Here is a 23301-nt window from a genome sequence, read left to right as displayed (position 1 = left end):
TGTCCAAGTTTCAGAAGGAGTGCGAGACAAAGAGATGTCACCACATGGCTTTGTTTACAGAAAGCCGGACAAACCACATTGACAGTGGCATCAAAGCAACAGCCGGTGAAACTGCGCCATGTTGTGCAATGTCCCTGAAATCAGACTACACCGGATAGTTGGTTCCATTGTCATATTGAGACTTTTGTTTTCTCACAGTACAAAGAGTAACAGTTTTTGTTCATCCCCTATTTTTCATTAACATTTGTACAAACAGAGCTCCCTGTAGTGACCACATCACACACTATAAAACTGACTCCAAAGGTGCGTATTGTGTGCATTGTGTGACTCACGCACATCCTCAAACGCACCTGTTCTGCCTACAAACATACATTGCACAACCAAACGCACATTTAGTTGCACAAAATGCCATGTTGTTCATATTTGAGCAAATCACAGACTGTCAGATGAACCTGGTAATAATGTCACAGGACCACATGAACACATGTTGTACATCCTCGACAATATACAGCAACAAATTACAGAAAAAAAGAACTTGTGTAAGAGTTCCTAGCTTCTCGTCCAACAGTAGCAGTGGCAGTGATTTGTTGGCAGTTGTAACCGCAGTGTTGTTGCTGACCGAAACCAAAACACACTTACGAATAACAAACAGGAAAATTAATCACTCACCTCAAGTTATGGACTGTAAATCCTAACAGAAGAAAGAAGCCACTGAGCTGTAAAAGAAGTCAGAATCTGTTGTTAATGTAACGTTTTACCCTTTCCTCCCCGTGTTTTCCCCCCACCCACTCTCTCTGTCTCTTTCTCTCTCTGTGATTGATTTGTCCTGCTTGCTGTAACATGTAATATAGTGAGAGGGGAAGGTGTGTCCCCATTACCTGGCCTGCCTCTGCTCTGACATCCTCACATGTCGACCCAGGAATTCCATCTGTGTCGACTCAAAGGTATCAAGCCATGCAGATCCCTGCTTTGAGCATCCACAAACTAAATGTGCACCCCCATTGTCCCAAAGTGGCAGTTGATATTTAGCTGCAGATATCTCAGAAACTACGCCGAATCAACTAAGCCATTTTCATGGGTCAGAATTTGTATATTTCCAACTGGCGACAGAGATCTTGGGCCATGCGTCTCTTACGATGATCTTTAGTTTATCGCTCAGTCAGTCACATCACTGAAATAGCACTGTTTACAAGATGGTCTTGACCTTTGACCTCCCAAAGACCAAGATATAAAATGACGTTTCCCCCAACCATTAATCAGTGTGGAAAGTTAGACGCATGTCCAACATACTCCCTGAATTCTGTATGTCAGGAGTAAAAGTTCAGAATTCACTCCAGGTTAAAAAAGAAGCTCGCATGCTGCAACCAAGAGCCAGATATACGTTCTTGTGCCGTTCATTGGTTTATGTTACGGACTGTAGAGATTATTTTAATACATGTCCAGAGGACATGTTATTCATGTTCATATTTTCCTCAGTGGGATTTCACAACCAAGCTCTATTAGTTATTACTACTCATTTCACACCTTGACAGTCTCCTCAGCTTGGCTCAGCTCTCTCTCTCTTTGACCGTCTTTTGCCTGCAAAGCATTTTATTCTGGAAGGAAGAAAGATCAGTGCCTGCGAGACTGGAGGGGTTTGTGCTACATTAAAATGATTAAAACTACAAATTCACATGTCAGGACGAGCTCAACAGAGGAGTGTGAACATGAAGACTCATTAATGAGTCATGTACTTTTAAAAAGGGAACATTGTGAACAGATAAGTGAAAATGTTACACTTTAAATCTCCACAAGGCTTCAGTCTCAGATCTTGTTTCTACCTCTATCTCGGTCTTTTTGAAATGGAAATGGTTTTGTGGCCCTTTTGCTCTTCTAAGACGCACAGAGAGCAAACAAGCAGCTTCTCCGTCCGACAGTAAAACCTCCATCGGCTTGTTGTTCTTCGTACACATCTTTTAATTGTAGCCGAGACCAGCTGGTGATCCTGCAACACGGGAGCAGCTTCTCCACAACCTAGGGAGGATAGGAAAGCATTGACTGTATTGCTTGACCAGTCTAACGTTGACCCAGAGGATTTATCAGTCTATACCTCCTTACAGAGGTTTTAATATGTATACGTTTAGAGGGGGAAAGTATTTATGTTCCTGTGGCATCTGATTAAACAAAGCGTGCTTCTTGCTTTAGGGAGCCCCCTGTTGATCAGAGCTTTTAGGTGCAGGGTGACTTTATTCTACTGCTGGGCAGCTTGTTAATTTCACCAAGGGAACAATAAAGTTTTATTTTAACCTATATTTATACATGATCAATTATATTTTGTATTATTTATCTGAATCTTCAAAGTTATTAAAGTTGTTGAGTAAAAAGTACAATATTTGCAATTAGATATAGAGATATAAAGTAGCAGGACATTGAAATACTCAAGTAATGTACCTCAAAATTGTACTTAAGTGCCGTACTTGAGTAAATGTAATTAGTTACTTATCATCACTGGTAGAACAAAATAGACAAATGACAGAACTTGTGTGCAATCACTGCTTTTATTGTTCAAGTAAAATAGATTTATAACAAACACATGATATCATAATATAGAGAAACACGTCAGTGGGGGAAAAAAGTAAAATATCATCCAACACCTTAAAGTTATGGAGAGTCCACAATACGATTACATTTTTTAATCTAATTAATTACAAGCTTTGTGATTAATTAATCTAAATTAATCACATATATCAATATTTCAAAATACTCAAATGGATTTGGAAGATGAGTGAATCAATGAGTAGCATTATAAACTGGTCAACATGTCTTTTATTTCAATACTATTTCTCCAAAATCTTGTTTTCCACAATTATCTTAGACAACACAATCAGTTTGACATAAAGTGCAATTTAAAATCTGGCATAACATCTTTCATTGCACAATAAACAATATCTTTAAAAGTTGTGTCATTTGACGCCATGTGTAAAGCCTCTGTTAGCCCCCTGTCCTCTACCACCTGCAGTCCATTGCAATACATTTGGTGATGGAGTTGTTAATGTGTCTCAGGTAGACGGACTCATGCTGCGTCTGAACGCCTGATCGAGAGATAACGAGACGGGTCGCTCACTTTAGTATCAGTGGCGGTGCTAGCTAGCTCCGAGCTAGCTGCTAAGTGCTTTGCGTTGAGGTAATATATATATATATATATATATATATATATAGAGAGAGAGAGAGAGAGAGAGAGAGAGATTCGACTGTACTCATTTGTAAATTATGATGGCAGCATGATATTGTATAATATAAATATTTCCCTCCACCTTTTTGCTTTTCTTGTTTTATGGTTGTCAGCCCCAAAACATGATTTTTGTTGTATTAACAAAGAATAAAGTGACAATGCGTAAGTGAAAGTTGTCGCTTCTAGTGAACCTCCTAATGCTGGAACTCAGCTCTATACAGAGCCCTTTTTTTAGGCTCTTTAAGCTTGTTTCGGTTTTCTGGCCCGCAAACTCTTATCAACCTTGTTTCTAGCTTTTCATCAAAAAGGTGTGATAAGCACCGTATGCTACCTGCATATCACCAAAGAATGAACATAGTGGAGCATTTAGCAGCTAAGGAGCCAGAAACACGACTCCAAAGGAACTTAAGGTAATTTATGCAACTGAGCTTTTCCTTGGTGCATGACAGCATCAAATGCCCTCTCAGTTGCCTCCATTGGTGATCCTGATCCCTCAGCTGCCTCATATCCAATAACACCACCCATTACTCCTCCTGCCACAATCCCTGTGGTAACCACACCTAAAACAACTCCAGCAACTGTCAGTCCTGCTACTTCTCCTCCTGCTACTGTTGCACCCCCTCCTAAGTTTGAAACTTTTATAACTTTCATAACATTCATTAATCCTCCATTGTTTTTCAGAGCTATGAGAACTAATCTGACCATCGCTGCCACCCCAAAAAAAGATCCTAACAGTGCTCCTACTGCAGTGCCGACCAGTTGGTTCAAAAACTTCTCTGACACTATGGTTTTAGCCTGTTTCCTGATCTCTCCCAGTGGCATGTTTCCCGATGACGTGTTTTGTTTGATGCGCTCTTCCGCCATCCGTATTTGTTTCTCCACTTCTTGAAACACCTTATTGGTGTAGATGTCTCCATTGTTTTCCATCACCATCTTCTCTATTGTGTCTAGCAGGTCCTCCACCTGCACCTGGTTGCTCCTGTAGTTCTTCTCTTTGTTCTTCCAGTATTTATTATCAACGACGTGGCACCGGCCGCCGCACTTCTTCACCAGATCACTCAGATTCTCATTCAGACTGACAAACTTCTCAATTGTCATCCCTTTAGGGAGCTGGTTGCCATGTGTGAAGACTACTACGGCGTATTTTAAAGCATCTTCAGAGAAATACTGGCATATTTTACTGATGACAGCCTTCTCCTGCTCTGTGAATTTCTCCACTTTAAGCACAATGAGAAAAGCATGAGGCCCAGGCGCGCACTCTGTGATGCACCTCACTATCTCAGGCTTCATCTCCTGCTCAGACCTGCCTACGTCGAAGAACCCTGGAGTGTCGATTAAAGTAATGCTTCTTCCGTTGATACATTTGGTTTCTGCTTGACATTTACTTGTTCCAGAGTTGGGAGAATGGTTCGTGCTGAACAATTTCTCTCCAAACATGGTGTTAGCGAGGTTGCTTTTCCCACATCCAGTTTTTCCCAGCAGGATAATCCTCTTTGTATTTGACACTAGAAAAGATAATGAATTTGAATTCACTAATGCTTAGTTTAGCTACCAGTAAAGAAAAACGTGAAAAATGGTTGCCACATGACTGAATTCCAATTATTTGCTATCTATATAATATCTACACCCACCTTGGTCTACTTGGTGAACATCCATTGTGAATCCTTTGAGTTGGGAAGATTCACGGGCAGACTTGAAGGCCTGCAGAGACAAGGAAGTACATGTATAGGGTTTAATACCAATCCCACCATATACTCATCTGACACTGAAAAATGTGAGTTTATTTTTATTGCCCAATGGTTTTAAAAATGTATTTCAAAAAGTGTTATATTTGACGCACTAAAGGAATTGAACCTCTGAGGCCTGCACTGCTGTTTGCACACAAAAAAATCCAAAACAAATAGGAAAATACATATTTTCTATTTGCTTGCTATAAGTTTCATCGTGTTTAGGGTACAATGCATTTCCATTACCTCACTAGACTCTTCGTCATCGGGGTGGATGACGATGGAGACCAGGAACGGGGTTCTGCTTGCTCGGTTCTGCTCAAACTTATGAACTTCCTCCAGTACAACCCTGGCAACCACGCTGTTGGGGAAACGCAGACGAATCCCAGCCCCGAGTACAGGCAGGGCAACAGAACTGAACCCTCTTTTCTCACAGGAAGTTAGGATGTTGTTGACGCCCAGTTTCAGAACCTGCAAAATGTAAAACCTCAATGATTTTCAAGGCTAAACAAAAGAAATACCCTAAACCTAAACAGAAAACTACTCCTGACACAAGAAGTTAAGACACAACTGAAAATACTTCTCCGTTATTTCACCTCGACTGCAGTTCCATCGTGGTCATCATCCCAGGGAGTGAGGTTGAGGAAGAATACTGCATTAGACGGAAGTTCAGGCAGGCCCTCCACCAGGACTGTGTTACCAGGCCATGTTTCTTCTACAGCTTCCTTTCTAAACATTGCAGTCAGCTGGGATCCAACTATTTTAAACAAGGTGTTTCCAACACTGGTAGAGAGGGGGTCATGGCCAGCCATGGGCGATACCAGGGCATCCACCTGGGAGGAGAGCAGGAGATGTGGTGGGTTTGAACACTTTTTTTCAATTTTATGTAAATGATCTAGCTTTCTCATTTCCTCACATTATTCCTCATGGTGTTTGCTTACTATCACTCAGTCACTCTTATGTTTTTTATTTACAAAGCTATGCTTGGTAATGGAAATGGCAATCTCGGTTCGCAGGACTTTTTGGGTTTTGTCTTTAATTTCAAAACATTGTAACCCTGAACAAGTTTAAAGCTATGGTGAAATCTATTGAGTCCAGTTTCTCACCTGCTGGGTCTCCACTCTTCCCTGAATGATCTTTACATGGACACCACCTCCGGGAGCTCCAGCGGTGGCTCCTCTAGCTTTATCTTGGGCAGTAGCATCCATCTGGAACCCATGATCACCTGGTGTACTGTTTCCGGTACTTATTCCTTGGAGAAGCTGGTCAACACTTAAGAGTTCGTCTTTCTCAGTGGGGCTTCTGCAATATTGTTCTGCCCCTAATGGTTCAACGGGGACTCTTTCCCGAAGAAAAAAGGAATTGGGCAATTCTGGTAACTCTTTGAAAGGCAGATGGACTATGCTTTGCGCACTAGAATGGTCCAAAATAAACTGTATGACAGCTTCATTCAGGTCTTCAACCTCTTTGGTGTGGCCCAGTAAGCACACCGTGCTGTCTGAGCCAAACACGACCTGAGCCCTGTATTGCCTTTGGTTCATCTCATTTGTCTTGGACTTAAGCTTTTCCTGAAGCTCAGATGGCACAACAGAGCAGCTAGGAACATCAATCTTGACTTCCTTGATCTCAGCTTGCAGTGCCTTTTCTGTTTCATCAAGATTATTGGAGGAAAGGGTGAAGAAACATAGCTCTATGTCTCGTAACTCTACTTCCACTTTGTCACTAACCCCTAGAAAGTCCCCTAGCACCCCTGGACCTCCATAGGCCTTTCTTAGGAAGGCCAAAAAATGTGGGCTCATGTCAGAAACTGTCCTTTCGAACACAAACTTCTCCTGATCAGAGATCCAAGCTCCAGCCTTGAGAATCTCTTTGGCAGAGCCTTCCAAAACTAACTGACCTGCAGCTCCCTGCACAAACTTCACTTCTGGAAAATCTTGTTGCAAACCTTGCTCAATCTTTTTCCAGAGGAGGCGGAACTTTGCCACGCCCAGTCTACGAATGCTGGTTTCCTTCCCACTAAAACGTGACCCTCGTTTAACAAGCAAGTCCTCCACAGCCATCAACCTGGCTTTCACCTGAGAACGCTCACCGACAACAACAGCCATCCTATCCTCGCTGTACACCTTCACGTCGTCTGTGGTCTGAGGAGAGCTGCGGGACTGAAGCAAAGCTTTAATTTTGTGAACGTCCACCTCACAGTGGCACAGGTAGCCATCAATGAGTTTGTCTACTTCTGCTTTCCAATTTGTAACATCATGTGGAGCACCAGGTTTAGCTAAACGGCTAACTAAAACCCTCCCTTCCTCTGGGTACAGCTGAGCAGAGCAGGCCAAAGAGGAGAGTTCTTTCTCTAGTTCTTTCCTAGCCTTTGGGCATTCCTTTAAGTAACGTAGGAGGTAAGCATCAGGTTGTAGTTCATATTCTTCACCACTTGGTGGAGGGGTAGAGGCAGGAATGGACTGCCGTCCCTGCTGTTGACAGACGCATCCAAAAAAATGATCACAACAGTTTACTGGTGTCAGATGGATAAGCATAAGTAGTTATCATATAACTACATGACATTGAGAACTGTAAATTGACATTTATTTTTTGAATGACAGAAACGTTGTGCTCACCTGCACTGGAGCTGTAAGATCCTGTCTCGGAGAGGAAGTGTGAGGGTCAAGGCTGTCTCGGAGAGTGAACACCAGACCATCCACAACGTGCTTATATTTCTGCAGGACCACCTGCTGATCTGAGACAGAAAATGTGACATTAGTTATCGTGACTTTTAAATACGGACATTGCTGCTCAATGCTGCTCTTCCAAACTTAGTCTCTGACGGCATTGAGTTAAGTTTCACTTTCTCCTGAAATCAAATTTAAGATTTGACCCGTTTAAAATCCAATCTCGAAATTCCTGTTGGATCCGAGGGATTATTAACTGTGATTAAGTCTTAATACAACATTAAATATTAATATTTCCTTGACAGTTAATACTATTTTATTCGAAAACGAAATTAAATCATGTAGTAGATGCAGTTATATAATGGGCCTACTTTAGTGCAAAGATAGGGTTCTTCTTTAACCAACCTAACACGACAGTTGACTTTATATATATATATATATATATATATATATATATATATATATATATATATATATGCGTTAAAACATGAGTTTCTAATGAAGGCACTGTGTCTCATGACCTACCTTTCTCATATTTAAAAGCAGCGCTGTAGGTGTGAGTCTTCACCCTCCTCAGTGCTACCGCAGTCTCCTCCGCCTGATTTGCGACGAACACGGAAATAAGTTTCTATTTTCTTCACCTGATCCTCGAGCAGGCTGTCACACTCGAAGAAAACGGGATATTGGTAAATATCCGCCATAGTTTTACTCTTGTGAGGAGCAAGAAGGACGCCGAACAGCTGCAGCGTCAGCAGTCTGTTTACAATGTGTGGTTTACAACCTGCAACTACGCCCCTAGTGGTCACTGTTAACACTACAGTAGAAGAGAAAACCACTGGATTATATATGGAATAGCAGCAAATACTAAACATGCACACACAACACATGAAACACAGACAGACTACTCCTAATAAATGGTAATACACACAACCTCTGTCTGTCAAAATATTGGCTCTCATAGTAGCAAGGGCAGAATGCCAGCGGATGAGTTATAAATAGCATGATAGTCTTACCCTCTCTACTCATTAAGTATTATATTGCCAGTATAACATTTCTCTTCCATCTTATTTGTATACTCCAGTTTGCGTTTTCTTATCTCCTCTAAAATGCTGCTTTTTTCATTTGCGGCTATATGCAGTGATATTGCACAATATCACCTCGAACGCCTGTTCCTTATTTTGTCAAAGCTACAGGTTGCCACTACAGAGGGGTTAGAGAGCCGCATGTGGCTCCTGAGCTGCAGGTTGCAGACCCCTGACCTAAACGATACAATTAGACCAATACTTCTTATACTGATAATGAATTATTAATTAACGTTCAACATGCCGAACACAAAACATGGAGAAATAATTTGAATCTGGGACAAAGACATTGTTCATTGTCGACTGAAAGGTCATAGTACAACTTGCTTTAATTATCCTTACAGGTATAATGTGTCAAAAATAAAGGCAAATGTTTCAGCCCATGTGATCTTCCTTTTGCACTGACGCAAATGTATTATTCAAAAGATTAAAGTCTTTGAGAGTAAAGACAATCGTTATGGAACCACGCCTGGCTGTTTGAGGTGTGACTAATGCTACAGGTGTGTCCTGCACCTGAGCGGTAACTAGCAGTCTCTATTAGCTGCAGGAGTAGCGGGCTGGAGCTGACTGACCGCTGACCTCTGGACGGCAGAGGCTGTGTGTGATTATCCATGCAAATAATACACTTAGACTCATCTGCCTAAAAGTGTTTAGTCAAGAGACAAATGACATCAGAAACAATTGGTTGTGAATATGTTTATTTATTTTAGTTATAAGTATTGTTAAGCTATCAGCTATCACTTGTAAAGCTTAACAGTTAATGTATTTGCAGGTCAAGACAAACATCTGCAACAGCATGCAGGGGGACCATCTTGCAGCCTGCATGTGGATTTCAATAAATGGGCCAGAGGTGTCTGACTTTCCATATCAGGAGGAAATGTTCTTTAAAAAAACAGGAAAGATCCACTGTAGAAACAAAAGTTACACATTTTGTGGGTAAACCAGTACTGATTGAATGTACATGTCTTTATTTGTTTCCAATTTTTGTTTACATTTGTTTAAGTTTCTTAAAGTAAAATTGTTCTAATGTTCTAATTGTTATTATTTATTGTAATATCATTTTATTTATTTATTAGGTTAATAATAAACCCAGCCAGCCAGCCAGCACCCTGTCAAGGCAGTAAACCTAGGGGAAGCACTGTGTTGGTAAGTAATATCCTAGGTGAACATAGATAAAAGTTGTAGCTGAAATAAATGAATTATGCATTTTATTTTAGAAGACTAGCAGGTTTTTGTGATTTCGAACACACAGAAAAGCAACAGTCATATTCAGCTGGAGATTATTAAGAGGCTGTAAACCAGGGGTGTCAAACTTATTTTAGTTGAGGGTTTAAATAAAAAAATATTTTTTGAATTGATTGTAGCACAACAAAACAGATACTAGAAAACTTATAAGCACACAATTGTTTATTTGTTATATAACATATTACAGGAAATAACTTTACTAACAAAAATAAATGTATTAATGGAAAAAACATTGTGAAAAGTGTAAATTACAATCAGAAGTTATTACATTATCATAATAAATGTCCTTTATCATTACCAGATTTTAATTAACCCAATAAATGATTGTTAAAAAGGTTAATAAAGTATTATCCTTCCTGCTTTTTGACTGGAAAAAAAACATATTACCACACCTGTTGAATCACTCAAAACAAAATGTAAAATTACTCCAATAAAGAAAATGAATTAAAAACATTATTAGCATCTCAGAGTTATGGAAAGTATTTCAGATCATTAATCATTTTCATCTTTCAAAAAAGTCATCCCATGACAGTCTAACGGTATCCTCTTCACAATGAACATCTGCCAACTCTCTCTAATACAATTACATTTGGATTTTCCTTAGGAATTATTCAAAAGTTAATATGAGTCGACAAGAAGCAAGTTGTGCAGATGAGATTTTAAAGAGACCACCTTAACGTGGTTCGAAGTTTATACAAGGAATCTCACCCCAATAAGAATCATAAGAAAATACAAAAGTCATGTAATCGACAAAAGTAAACATATAGTAAGCAATATAAATCAAGCAAAAACATAAAATAATGTAATGTAACGTGTCATCAACAATATTATCTCTAATGTACACTGATTGCTTACCCTTTATTAGTAGAGAACTGATCACACTCACAGGAAGTAACTACGGTTTGATCATTTAATGTCTCACCGATCCATAATAAAAGGACCTCTTTGTTCCCTGGTTGGTTAACTTGCTTTATGTTTAACTGCTCCACTCTTTTTATTGTCTGTGCTCTATTTGTTGTTTTGATCTGCTAAACCCCAGATTACTTCCAGAGAGCCTCTACTGTCTTGTCTATGGCTTCCCCTGGAGTTTGTGCTCCTTCAGCTGCATCATTTCCTATCCGAATGCCTTTTACTATCCCCTTTAGAGCGGCAGATGCAACCGATTGACTTGCTGTTGATGCTTGTGCTGAAAGCTCTGAAACATTCTGAAGTTGACCAACAGTTGCTGCAAGCGCCTCTGCCGCACCAAGCATAGCTCCCAGCAATGCACCCATTGCAATGCCTGCTGATCTGATCAATAATCTATCAAAAACACTTATTTTAGCTTTAATTCTAATCTCTTCCTGTGACAAATTGCCTGATGACAGTCTAATGTGCTCTTCCTCTAGCTCAATTTCACTTTTCACACTTTGTAGCATCTCATTGGTGTAGCAGCTTCCTTTGTTTGCCTCGATCATCTTGTCCAGTGTCTTGAGCAGCTCTGCCACCTGCAACTGGTTGCTTCTGTAGTCGTCCTCTCCGCTGTTCTTCCAGTACTTATTATCAACGACGTGGCACCGGCCTCCACACTTCTTCACCAGATCACTCAGATGTATATTCTGACTGACGAACTCCTCAATTTTCACCCCTTCTTGGAGCTGGTCACCATGAGTAAAGACAACTGTGGCATATTTCAAAGCTTCCTCAGAGAAATGTTGGCATATCTTGCTGACGACGTCTTTCTCCTGCTTTGTGAATTTCTCCACTTTAAGCACAATGAGAAAAGCATGAGGCCCAGGAGCGCACTCTGTGATGCACCTCACTATCTCATCCTTGAGCAATGTCTCAGACCCACATGTGTCAAAAAAACTGTGAGTGTCGATCAATTGGACGTTTTTCCCGTTGATAGATTTGGGTTGTGCATAAGAAAGACTTGTTTCAGAGACGGGAGAATGGCTTATCGTGAACACGTCATCTCCCAGCATGGTGTTAGCCAGGCTGCTTTTCCCAGCTCCTGTTTTCCCCAGTAGGACAATCCTCCTTGAAGTCGGCGCTAGAAAAGAACAATGACTCTTTAAGTTAAATACATTTCACAAGAGGCTCTTTTATTATTGCTGATTAACCTTCCGATTCTTTTTTTCATTTAATTGATCAATAATTAGCAAACTCCATGAATAGTGAAAAAGGCCAAGGGGTGCTATTAGCCAAAAGCTACCATCAGCATGCTAACATGTTCAGTCACAACTCTAACAAACTGATGTTACGCAGGTTTATCATGGTCACTGTCTTAGTTTAGTGTGTTAGCATGCTAACAATTGCTAATTAGAACTAAATACAATTCATGGTGTTGAACATTTAACTAATGTGTATTTTATTTCACTTGTTTTTGATTTAAGCATTTGTTTCGCAAGTATTTGTTCATAAACTCAGATATTGGCCCGATGATGGCACCATATGAAAAGTTAAGGGATCATCAGAAGTGTCTGTGTGCGGCAGAATCAGCCACGTTACTCCGTGTTGATACTGATCCAATGCTGGAATTTAAATGTCCATTTAAGCACAAATTGACTTGAACTTGAGTCAAGTGTTTTCGTTTCATACTCAAATTTACTTACTTAAAAATACTTTTTACTCCAGCACATGTGTCTGACAGATACAGTTGCTATAGGATACACTGCTACAGATGAATCTACACAACAATATTATATATGCTTACTTATACATTCATGCATTACTAATGATAATGACTTTTTCTTGCTGTAAGCAACATTTTCAACAAATCGTTTACAGTGTCGCAACATACAGTAAAGAATCTGAATACTTCCTCCTCCACTGCACTGATATGAAGCTCAACTTACCGTCCATTTTGCAAGATAAATGAAATCCGTCTCCTGGACTGCTGGATGTCTTCGCTGGATGTTATTCCTCCTGTTCTCTTGCTGTGGTTTGACTGTACTTTGATCACTTCAGGTATGACTTGATTGGCCGTACCTGAACAATGGAATGAGCGTCACATGGTGCAGGCTTCGAAAATATGCCAAATTATAAGGTAAAAATATCACACATGGAAATAACATATATACATGCTCACGGTCAATTCAATTGTTTTTACACATTAAATCAGACTCAAGTTAAAAAATCAATTGTAAAGGCAATTAGACGCCAGTGTCGGGTTTCAGGGATCGGTGAAATATGGTTGTTTTTCAGCCTCAGACAGGTAGAGCATGTTTTACTGCCAGTAAACATGGCATTACAAAAATAGAAGAAGCTAATGATTGAATGAATGACAGTTTCCAGATGATTTTTTTAGGGTGGCGACTGCAGGTGGTTTGGCAGGTACAGGATGAGAGGAATGTTAATCCTGTCACATTGGGTGTTAAAGGCATCAAGAATGTAATAGATAACAAATGGAACACTGTCTTTATATTTCGTGCGAAGCGGGAGGATGGCAGCTGCACCTTTTTCATATCTTTGTAGGGTGGAGGGCTTTGTCTCTAAAACAGAACAAGTTTAAAGGAATGTTTTTATCTGTTTTTATTGGCATTCATACCCAACTTAAGGGAATCAACTGTACAAGAAAACAGTGAAAACAATGAGACCGGTTTCTTTTGGCTTGTAGCCCGATACATTTTATTTTTGTAAATGTATAAACGGTTTTAAGTTTATTCTTGTCTTTTTACACAGTCTCTTAAACACGGATCCAATCAGCACCGAGCACGTGTGCCGACTGACTTGGATCTTTAAAAACAAGTTAAAAAATATAGCTTCATCCAAAAGAAGTAATGTTTCAGTAATTTACAGCTCAGCTTGTAGTTTCTATCAAGCGTTATTCAAAGGAGAGTAAATACTGCATGTTTGGGAGACTATTTTCATACACATTTACTTATTCTGTGCTTTTTTTCCCCTAATTTTTGGACAAGAAGCTTTATGGCAAAAACAATATTAGTTAGTAAGATCAGTTCATTGTTGGTTTTGGTCTTTTAATTGGAATTTATGAGAATCGTCAACCTTATCTTTTTATACAAAATATACATACATACATATATAGAAAGATAGTCACCATTAAAGGGTGCACACGTGATCCCATGAAGTTTGCGGACTCACAACAGACAGATTATTCTGATGACATCATCAGGGTTATTCTTTTCAAAGTTTGGCAAAGCAACTCCACAGCAACAGAATACAAACAGTCACAGAGTAAATGTCACTCGTGAAGACGAGTAAACTGAGCTGCTTGTGTAAAACTAGTGACATGCACCTTTAAATCACCCCAAAGTCATGACCTATGACCCAACAATCTTTTAGATTCAAGATAATTAGTTAAACTGAGTGAGAAACATGTATTTCCACAGTATGTAACATGTATTAACACAGACGCAAGGACGATCACAAGCTGAGTAAATGGACAAATGAATTAAACCCTAAACTATTACATTTTATTTCTTACCCCTTCATAAAAATGATCACAATAATTGTACATGAGCTGGATGACGAACTCGTCTGCTGTTTTTGATTTGATTCTGCTTTGATTGTTCAATCAAATGGATTCCAAGAATCGTACGTTCCTTCATACAAAGCATAAAGTCTGTTCATTAAAGCTTCAAATGCCTCTCTAAGTCCTGTTGTTCTGGGCGGAGGAGGAACATTTACAACTTTCCCAGCTTGTTCTACCACAATTTCTACCGGTACTGTTGCTGTTGATTCGTGAGTGATTAGTGCTGCTTCCTTTAATACCTTCACATATTTTGAATTGACAAACACAGCTGAGACAGTTGCAAGAACTCCAACTATAACTGCAAAACCCACAAAAACCCGATGCCATGTTCGACCTGCACTGTCCACCTGTTTCTTCAAGACGTTCGTTTTCGCCTGTTTTCTGATCTCTTCCTGTGACATGTTTCCTGATGCTCGTCTGATGCGCTCTTCCTCTTTCTGTATTCCTCTCTCCACTTCTTGAAGCTTTTCATCTGTGTAGTAGCCTCCTTTGTTTTCCATCACCATCCTATCTATGGTTTTGAGCAGCTCTGCCACCTGGAACTGGTTACTTCTGTAGTCGTCCTCTGTGTTGGTCTGCCAGTATTTACTATCAACGACGTGGCACCGGCCTCCGCACTTCTTGACCAGATCGCTCAGACCTTCACTTTCCTCGACATACTCCTCCATTTTCTTTCCTTCAAGGAGCTGGTCACCATGAGTGAAGACAATTACAGCGTGTTTTAGAGCATCTTCAGAGAAATATTCACACATCTGTGTGATGACAGCCTTCTCGTGTTGTGTGAATTTCTCCACTTTAAGCACAATGAGAAAAGCATGGGGCCCAGGGGCGCACTCTGTGATGCACCTCACTATCTCAGGCTTCTGCTCCTCCTCAGACCTGCCTGCATCGAAGAAACCAGGAGTGTCGATTAAAGTGATGCTTCTTCCATGGACGGATTTGGTTTCGGCTGGAGAACAGTGCGTTTCCAAGTCATTGAAATTGTTTATTTTGAATTTGGCCTCTCCAAATATGATGTTAGCAAGGCTGCTCTTCCCAACTCCAGTTTTTCCCAGTAGGACGATCCTTGTGTTTGGCACTAAAAGAGAAAAGTGACTCAGTAAATCAGTAAAAGTACATAACTTGCCCCTTGCTTGTGTTTTCCCATTTCATGTATTGTGTTACAATAGTTATTACACCGTGAGTAATAAGGCTGAGGTACAGAAAAACACATTAGTAAATATTCACATATGTCAAAACGTCTCACAATGAAATAATAACTAATTATTCTGAGAATTAACTTTGGATCCTGTCAGATTGTTTTTATTGATACAGAAAAACAAAACTAAAATGTTACATGACATGATAAATCACAAATCTAGATTAATAAATATTTTATCATAGTGAAATAATAGCCTATTAAGCAAACAAATATTAAAATAAAATATAAAATGTGTTTTTTGGGATTAGTTAGGATTGTGAGTTTGGAGTAGGTCCCAGTGGGAAAAAAATAAGTTTAACTTACCGTCCATTCTGTGCAAAAGACGACTAAGATCCGCGAGACGTCTCCACTCTGAGCCTTTTCTCTTGTTCTCTCTCTCACCTGCCTCTTGCTTTGTTTTTTCTACCGGTCCGACTTGTTTGGAGGCTTCAGGTTGATGGAATGATCAACACACATTGTACTATTGTTTCATTCAAGTTCATTATACAGGCACCAATATACTGCAACAGTAATAACACTGGTGTACCACAAAACAAGTTATTATATATGAACAAAATGTTTAGCAGTTGCTGACAATTCTTCCAAATGGTTCAATATTTATAACTTTTTTGTCCAATTTCTATTTAAATATTAGATTTGACTGTCACAGTTAACAAGGGTTAATTCTGTAGAGTCAACACCCACTAAACCCTTTGCACAAGTATGCTGAAACTTAAATACACACAAAGACTAAACGTACTCGTAAATATGTGGATGTGACAGATGGACGAAGGGTTTTATTACAAACAATCTCCCCTAATGTTTATGCTTTATGTTAATGTTATATATTCTGAATTAACCGTGTCTGTATTTAAGATATGAAACCCTCACTTCCCGGTTCTGGCAGCGCTGGCAAGGTAAAGCAGGAAGTTGAGCTTGACAACGCCTCTGTAGTTAATAAATGACCCAGTATCAGATGTGAAATCAGATTGTTTTCTTAGTAACGTGAAACAGAAAACAAACAGGGAATGTGTACACACCCACAGTGCATGAGGCTCAGTGGTGAGGGTTAAAGAACAACGACATCTCACTCGTGTGTAATTGACCATCCAACCATTTGGTCTCCGTCACTGGTCTGTTTGGAAATGGCAGCAGTAGATCGCACCACTCGCATTTTTCAATTCAGCTGGATTAAACTTTGCCTTTCTATTCACATGAGGGCCATTAGCTGAAGATGGTATAATTAAAAAAGACACTTGGAAACACATTCATGATTTACTATTTTATTGTTGTATAATGATTAATTTCGTAACAAAGAAAACATCGATGAAAACAAACGTTATGGACGGCCCACATGAGGGATGTACAGTAACGCAACTAAATGACATACAATGGTAAGATAATACAAAAAGGAAAGCAAGCTATTGCAGGGAACTGTATTAATATGTGTCAAACATACTATATGAGATATAACAAATTAAACATCCAATGCGTTCAAATGTTGATGGTCAGTAGATGGTATGTACTGAAGTCTGATGGACAGCAGAATATAAAATGCATCTCATTAATACTTGACTACTTGTTGTTCATACTCAGTACAGACACACGTCATGATTCATTGTTTTTTGTATTTTGTAATAAAAGAATTTTAGCAGCTCTACAAAAAAAAAATTCAAATTTAGGATTCTCATCAAAAGAAAAAGATCATGAATCTGACATTTGATGCCCCTATATGGATCGTAACTCCTGTGTTATGATACTTATCATCTTGGCAGATACTTGCTAAGAAACAGCCCTAATCCTGTTATTAGCATTCTGTCTTTCATCAATTTCAGACCAAGGAAACATCCCAACAAGACTGTTGCTGAAACTGCTGTTGCTGAAACAGCGATGAACAAGCGCTTCTGAACGTTGCTTTTAGCCTCCGCTCTGATCTCTTCCCCTGACTTGTTTGCATTTGACTCTTTAATGAGCTTTTCCTCTTGTTGTATTTCTTCCTCCACTGCTTGTAGCATCTCATTGGTGTAGCAGCTTCCTTTGTTTGCCTCCACCATCTTATCTATTGTCTTGAGCAGCTCTGCCACCTGGAACTGGTTGCTCCTGTATTCATCGTGCTGCTTGTTCTTCCAGTATTTGTTATCAATGACGTGAAACCGTCTCCCGCACTTCTTCATCAGATCCCTCAGATCTGTGTTCAGATCGACCCACTGCTCGATCTTCTTTCCCTCGGGGAGCTGGTCGCCATGAGTGAAGAGAACTATGGCGTATGTTAGAGCTTCTTCAGAGAAACATTGCTGCAGTTTGTTGATGATGTTCTTCTCCTGCTCTGTGTATTTTTCCACTTTTAGCACAATGAGAAAAACATGAGGCCCAGGAGTGCACTCTGTGATACACTTCACTATCTCAGGCTTCAGCTCCTCCTCAGGTCGATCTGTGTCAAAAAAACCTGGAGTGTCGATCCACATGAGGTTTCTCCCGTTGACACATCTGGTTTCTGCTTTACATTCACTTGTCCCAGAATTGGGTGAATCGTCTATCTTGAACAAACTCGTTCCGAAAATGGTGTTGGCGAGGCTGCTCTTCCCAGCTCCAGTTTTTCCCAAGACCACGATCCTTGTTGTTGATACTAGAAGACAATGAAGACTCTGCGTCAGTGATGTATATAAGTCTTGTTAGTCTCTGGAGTTACAGGAGATAGGCGGTGAATAAAGTATCGCAACAGTAGCACAAATTTACTAGACAATATCAGCGTAATCATAATATCCACACTGTCTCTGTGCGGTGGATGGTTTTGTGCAAAGTTGTGTTCAATGGATACTGATACAGATATGCAAAATAAAATAGCGCGATGGCTCAATCCTTGGCAACTTTCATCATCAGCGCCACAAAAAAACTATTTGTTTAATTTGTTTTTACCACTTAACAGATCAGGCGAGTGAGCAGCTAGATTTTCATGCCAGATGGAGCATTTTATTTGCTCCCAGCAAGCGGGCAAGCCTTGTTATCGAGCCCCGAGTTAAATTTGTGAGGGGTCAAACATGGGGTACGCATCACTTGTGCAGGGACTTTTATCTCACCCAGTCTATAAACCAATCACTGAAACTGTTGGTTGGAAAAAAGTTGCATTGCATGTGATTGGTCAGAGGTTGCTAAATGTCATGGGAGAGTTTTATGACATAACGACACGATGAGAAACCAAACTTATCTCTTTTTTCATTGCTGTAATTAGAATTTCTAGGTTACTTAAACAATATACCTCATCTTTATCATTTACATTTAGTGCAGTGGATGAAATTGACCATTTGCTTTAAATCTTAATTAAAAGGATAATCAATATCAATATTAAAACGACATTTAAGTATCATGAGGTTTCAAAAGCGTGCACAATCATGCGAAAATATAGAGAATACGTAACCGTAACTTACCGCTCATGTTTACAAAAAATAGAAATCAGCAGAGTTAAAAAATGTCTCCGATCTCGAGGATGTGGTGACTGCGTGTCTTTTCTTTGACTTTGTTTCGCCACCTGTTCTACTTGTTTCTTGGCGGCAGGCTGATGGGATGAGCATATCAAAACAGCAGACTTCTATTTTTAGACAAGTGTACGCAGTAATAATAAGCACCAGATATGTTGCGTGTCAAAAGCATGTGAAGTAAATCCACAGTTTGGTTTTGTTATTTAACCTCCATGAGCCTCCAGCTCTGTACTTACCAAATACTGACAACAGTCTGCCTGATGGTCAGATCAACAAGGTCCTGACATACATGTATGAAGCCAATACTCACAGTTTAAAGCCAGTGAGTCAACCTTGTAACAGTCTTCTTGCTTTTAGTTTTAGTTGTCTTTGTCTACTCGGGACTATAAATGTTGTGGATTTGTTCAATTAAAAAGCACAACACAGAAGTACTGCAATACTTGTTCCTTATTTTGTTATGACCTCATGTGATGACACTTGCTGGCTTGTTTGCTTGAATCTAACCTGCTGCTTCCATCGAGAAAATAACCACACAGTCACGACACACACATTTATTTGTTTCACTAAATATTTGCTCAAATGACATTCTTTCAAATGTTTTAATACTGATACTTAAATTCTTCTTTTTCTAATGAACCAACGATAATAAGAAAGATATTGAAGGAGTAATTTGTTGGGTTGTGAAGAAGAGGTGTGTCTCATACAGCAAATACTACATTTCTTCTCTCGTTCATAAACGTCTCTCGTGCTGATCCAGTGTGTTGACTTCAGTGGATTTTAACAGCATTGACAGATGACTTTGTTTTTGTCATATCATCATGTAAAGTCCCACTTTGTTCACGTAATACTTGTGTTGCACATTTAGCACAGGACAATTCACATTAGAGCTAAAACACTGCCATTGCAGATATCTGCAAACATGTAAAAACATACAAAGGCTACTGTACGTGACTTTTCTTTCTTTATACCAACAATACTTCTCATTTCAGCATTTCACAATTAGACACTAAAGGGAAGAGTCGTATATTTCTGCTCGTCATCCCTCAACGCTTCATCTCTTTTCCTCTCAGGCACTGACAAACACCAGTCTGGCGGTGTAGGCCAGGTCAGCGAGGTAAAGCAGGAAGTTGAGAGCAGTGAGCACCGCCACGGCGATCAAGTTTCGACGACGGTCCGCTTCCACCTCTGTACTGTTTGTCAAACTGGAACACGGGCCAGATGATCGTAGCCGTGAAGTACATGATAACCGCCAGGAGCCCGTAAGCTGACAGGAACTTGGAGAAGGGGATGGGGAGATAGCCGGTGAGCTCGCCCACGCACAGCACCACCACGGCCATGGACAGGATGAAGCAGATGCAGTACACCGCCATGCACCACTTGAGCGCTGCGTGCTGGTTATACGACACAGGGTCGCTGACCAGGATGAAGATAACACAGGCCACAAAGGTCTGGCACACCTTCAACAGGCCGGGAGCCGTAGCCATGTAACCTGCCACCTCTCCCGGCCTCGCCTTAGTCAGGCTCACCTCCCCCATGTAGGCTACGGCCGCCAGGCAGGAGAAGACGGTGGCGGCGATGCGATAGTTGCGAGCCTCGCCGTAGCTGGGCTGGTTCTTGATGAAAAAAAGTGGGTAGATGACAGAGGCAGAGAGGCAGAGGAGGGTGGCGTAGGAAGCGATAGTGATGGGGAAATTGGTCCAGGACACCGGGACTCGAGCCTGGAGGCCGAACAGCTCCACCAGCAGGACCAGGAGGGTGCAGGCGAAGCTGAACGCCCAGCAGAAGATGCACCAGTCAGCCATGCTGCTGTAGTACAGTGAAGACCCATGTGCTGAGACACTGAACGCCACGCAGGTGAACAGCAGGGCAGCCACACGCACCCACAGCAGCTGGGAGGTGGGGAACACGATCAGCGGCATTATGGGACGTCAGTCAGTCAGGAGTGGAAGGTGGCTTCTTAAAGTCTTTAATTCTGAACGTGAGGTCCTGTGTTGGCTGCTTGTCACACACTCTGATGTCACATATTCTGCAGAAAGACAAAAGTAGAGAGTAATTACAATAAATTCCCATAATAAAGAGTTGCTAGGTACTGTCAAAAACATAATATATTATGTCGCATATGTTATTAACGGGCTTCTTTGTGTATAGGGTAATTAAAGCCTAATGTATCGGGGGAAATGCAAAGTCAACGCTACAAATGCATTTATTAAAGTTAAGTTGTTCATCCCTGTCTGACATGTCTGTGCTCAAACTAAAGTTGTGTAAAGAGTGAGGAATGTGTTCAAGCTGTGACCTGTGCAGAGTAAGATCTACAGGAAGTCAACGTTTGTCTGCAGAGGAGTTGGAAAGCACCGCCGTCTAAATCGGTATGAGTTCAACTTTTTTTCAACTCCAGGGTTGACACTGTGATATTCGTGCCCTCGAGTGTGCTTTCACTGAAAGGTTTTCTTTTTGCCTCTGTACAAGATATGACCTCATCAAGACCCTTCTAACATAAAAAACAAACTTTATTTAACGTGAGTTAAACAGGCCTGAGATCTGCTCTCATAACATTTGAGAAGTGATACACTGAAGCAGCTTTTGCAGGAGACTTTAATAAAAGCACAATAATGACATGATGGTTGACTGTACGCTCATTTTCCTGTCCTGAACACAGAAACTGTTCCGATACAACTGTTCCCATTTCCCTCTTTAGTTTCTGCTCCAGTTGCTCCACAAACGTCTGTCTAGCTCCCAGGTATTTATAAGATAAGATAAGGTGACGGAAGGGAGAAGTCGAAACAAAATGTACTTTGCGTGGGAGAAACCTCATGAAGAGCTTACACGTGGTACCAATTATGTTTGCTTTCACAGAACCTATTGAAGTGACGCAATGCACTTTTTGTCACATGGACTCTATGCCCCTGCATCCTTTTGTCAAAACGTGCTAGATTGATGCATTTTAAATAGCATATCTGGTGTCAGAGAGACTGATCATGGTCTGGTGTGCTGTAGATTCAGATACAGGCGAAGAGCCATGAGGGTTAGGGTCTACAGGTCCAAGGGTGGTGCATTGTTCACGGACAAAAACATGCTGCTTTCATTCTGCCGATGCAAACCCTGGAAATTGCTAACTTAATTAGTCTATTAGCCATTAACTCTAATGCCACGCTTCCTGTTCTGTGCAATGAGTGGCTCATACACAGGAAGCAGCTCTGGAGAGCTAATGGCACGTCTGCAGGAACCCACATTAGCAACACAAACCAAATGAGCACTTAATCACTGTAGGAATCAAGAAGTTTAGTTCCAAACAGTACAGTTTTAATCCATTATTGTTTTAGTTTCTGGTGAAATGTGTGAGTTTTAACATCCGGGTCATGCTTGGTCACCCTGGTTTCCTCACTGAGAGAGATTTTGTTTTTTACCTGAGCTAAACGAAAACCCCAAACGCATTCTGAGAACGATGTGGTTGAGTGGCCTCATGCCCTTCTGCTGCTGACAGGAAACCAGACTTTGGTTTGGTTTGATAGTATACATACCATGCATGCCTAAGAGTTGGTTCTTATATAAACAATCCTGGGTGCTACTGTATATATCTTAAATGTTATAGCTGGATTAAAATGAGGGAACATGAGCAGAGAAAGCTTCATAAAACTAACATACCTGAAATATTTAAGCATTGTTTTACATCCGGTTTTGAAAGAATCCAGGCTGCAGGCAGACAAAGCAGAATTATAAAATAAAACCGGAGGAGATACATTTACTCTTAAGGATAAACATAGACACATTACAAGTGGCACATTAAAGAGTTTCTGTTCCAAATAGCGGATCTACCGCGCCCAGCCATCAGCTCGTTGTCGCTGTTCCAAAAATACACCATGATAAACTCTGCAAACAACTACTGCACATAAACTCCCTGAGAACAAAAGGGTTAAGATCTTACCGAGTTGTCTTCCACGTTTTTGTCTTAAGCTTAAAGTTCCTGTAAATCCGTGCGTACTTGGAGACTCATCCCCCGCTCTCCTCCGCACAGCAGAATGTATCCCACGCCCCACATTGGCCATATTTGGTAACGTGTTGAAACCCTTTCCAAGCCTCAGTAAGGTCATCGCAATTCCTCTTCTCAAGCGAGTCATATTGCGTCCGTCATATATATATATATATATATATATATATATATATATATATATATATATATATATATATATATATATATATATATATTAAAAAGGAACAAATGCCCTTCCCTCTGGAGACTGAA

At 40.4% G+C, this 23301-nt stretch overlaps 3 protein-coding genes across 4 annotated transcripts; all 3 read right to left on the bottom strand.

Annotated features, from left to right (window-relative positions):
• Positions 1–3102: 3102 nt before the first annotated feature.
• LOC115023694 (uncharacterized) lies at positions 3103–8356 on the bottom strand. Of its 2 annotated transcripts, none has more exons than XM_029454899.1 (7): positions 8130–8356; positions 7554–7672; positions 6045–7409; positions 5535–5771; positions 5185–5409; positions 4843–4912; positions 3103–4716 (listed from the first exon to the last, which is right to left on the bottom strand). In XM_029454899.1, the coding sequence occupies exons 3-7, from the start codon at positions 7041–7043 to the stop codon at positions 3617–3619; spliced, it is 2631 nt and encodes an 876-aa protein (XP_029310759.1). In that variant the 5' UTR covers positions 7044–7409; positions 7554–7672; positions 8130–8356; the 3' UTR covers positions 3103–3616. The 2 variants fall into 2 exon arrangements, with proteins under 2 accessions (XP_029310759.1, XP_029310760.1); XM_029454900.1 differs by having other exon boundaries at positions 6045–7406.
• Positions 8357–17097: 8741 nt separating this feature from the next.
• LOC115023698 (GTPase IMAP family member 4-like) lies at positions 17098–19462 on the bottom strand. Its single transcript, XM_029454904.1, has 2 exons — positions 19011–19462; positions 17098–18230 (listed from the first exon to the last, which is right to left on the bottom strand). Exon 2 carries the CDS (start codon positions 18048–18050, stop codon positions 17349–17351), a length of 702 nt encoding a protein of 233 aa, XP_029310764.1. The 5' UTR covers positions 18051–18230; positions 19011–19462; the 3' UTR covers positions 17098–17348.
• Positions 19463–19597: 135 nt separating this feature from the next.
• Positions 19598–23102, bottom strand: myadma (myeloid associated differentiation marker a). The gene is made up of 2 exons (XM_029454903.1): positions 22984–23102; positions 19598–21087 (listed from the first exon to the last, which is right to left on the bottom strand). The coding sequence occupies exon 2, from the start codon at positions 20978–20980 to the stop codon at positions 20168–20170; it is 813 nt and encodes a 270-aa protein (XP_029310763.1). The 5' UTR covers positions 20981–21087; positions 22984–23102; the 3' UTR covers positions 19598–20167.
• Positions 23103–23301: the final 199 nt, after the last annotated feature.

The sequence above is a fragment of the Cottoperca gobio genome, chromosome 18 (assembly GCF_900634415.1).
Source record: "Cottoperca gobio chromosome 18, fCotGob3.1, whole genome shotgun sequence".
Lineage (NCBI taxonomy): Eukaryota > Metazoa > Chordata > Actinopteri > Perciformes > Bovichtidae > Cottoperca > Cottoperca gobio.
The sequence above is the reverse complement of the archived record's forward strand: the minus strand, read 5'-3'. Positions and strand labels throughout refer to the sequence as shown.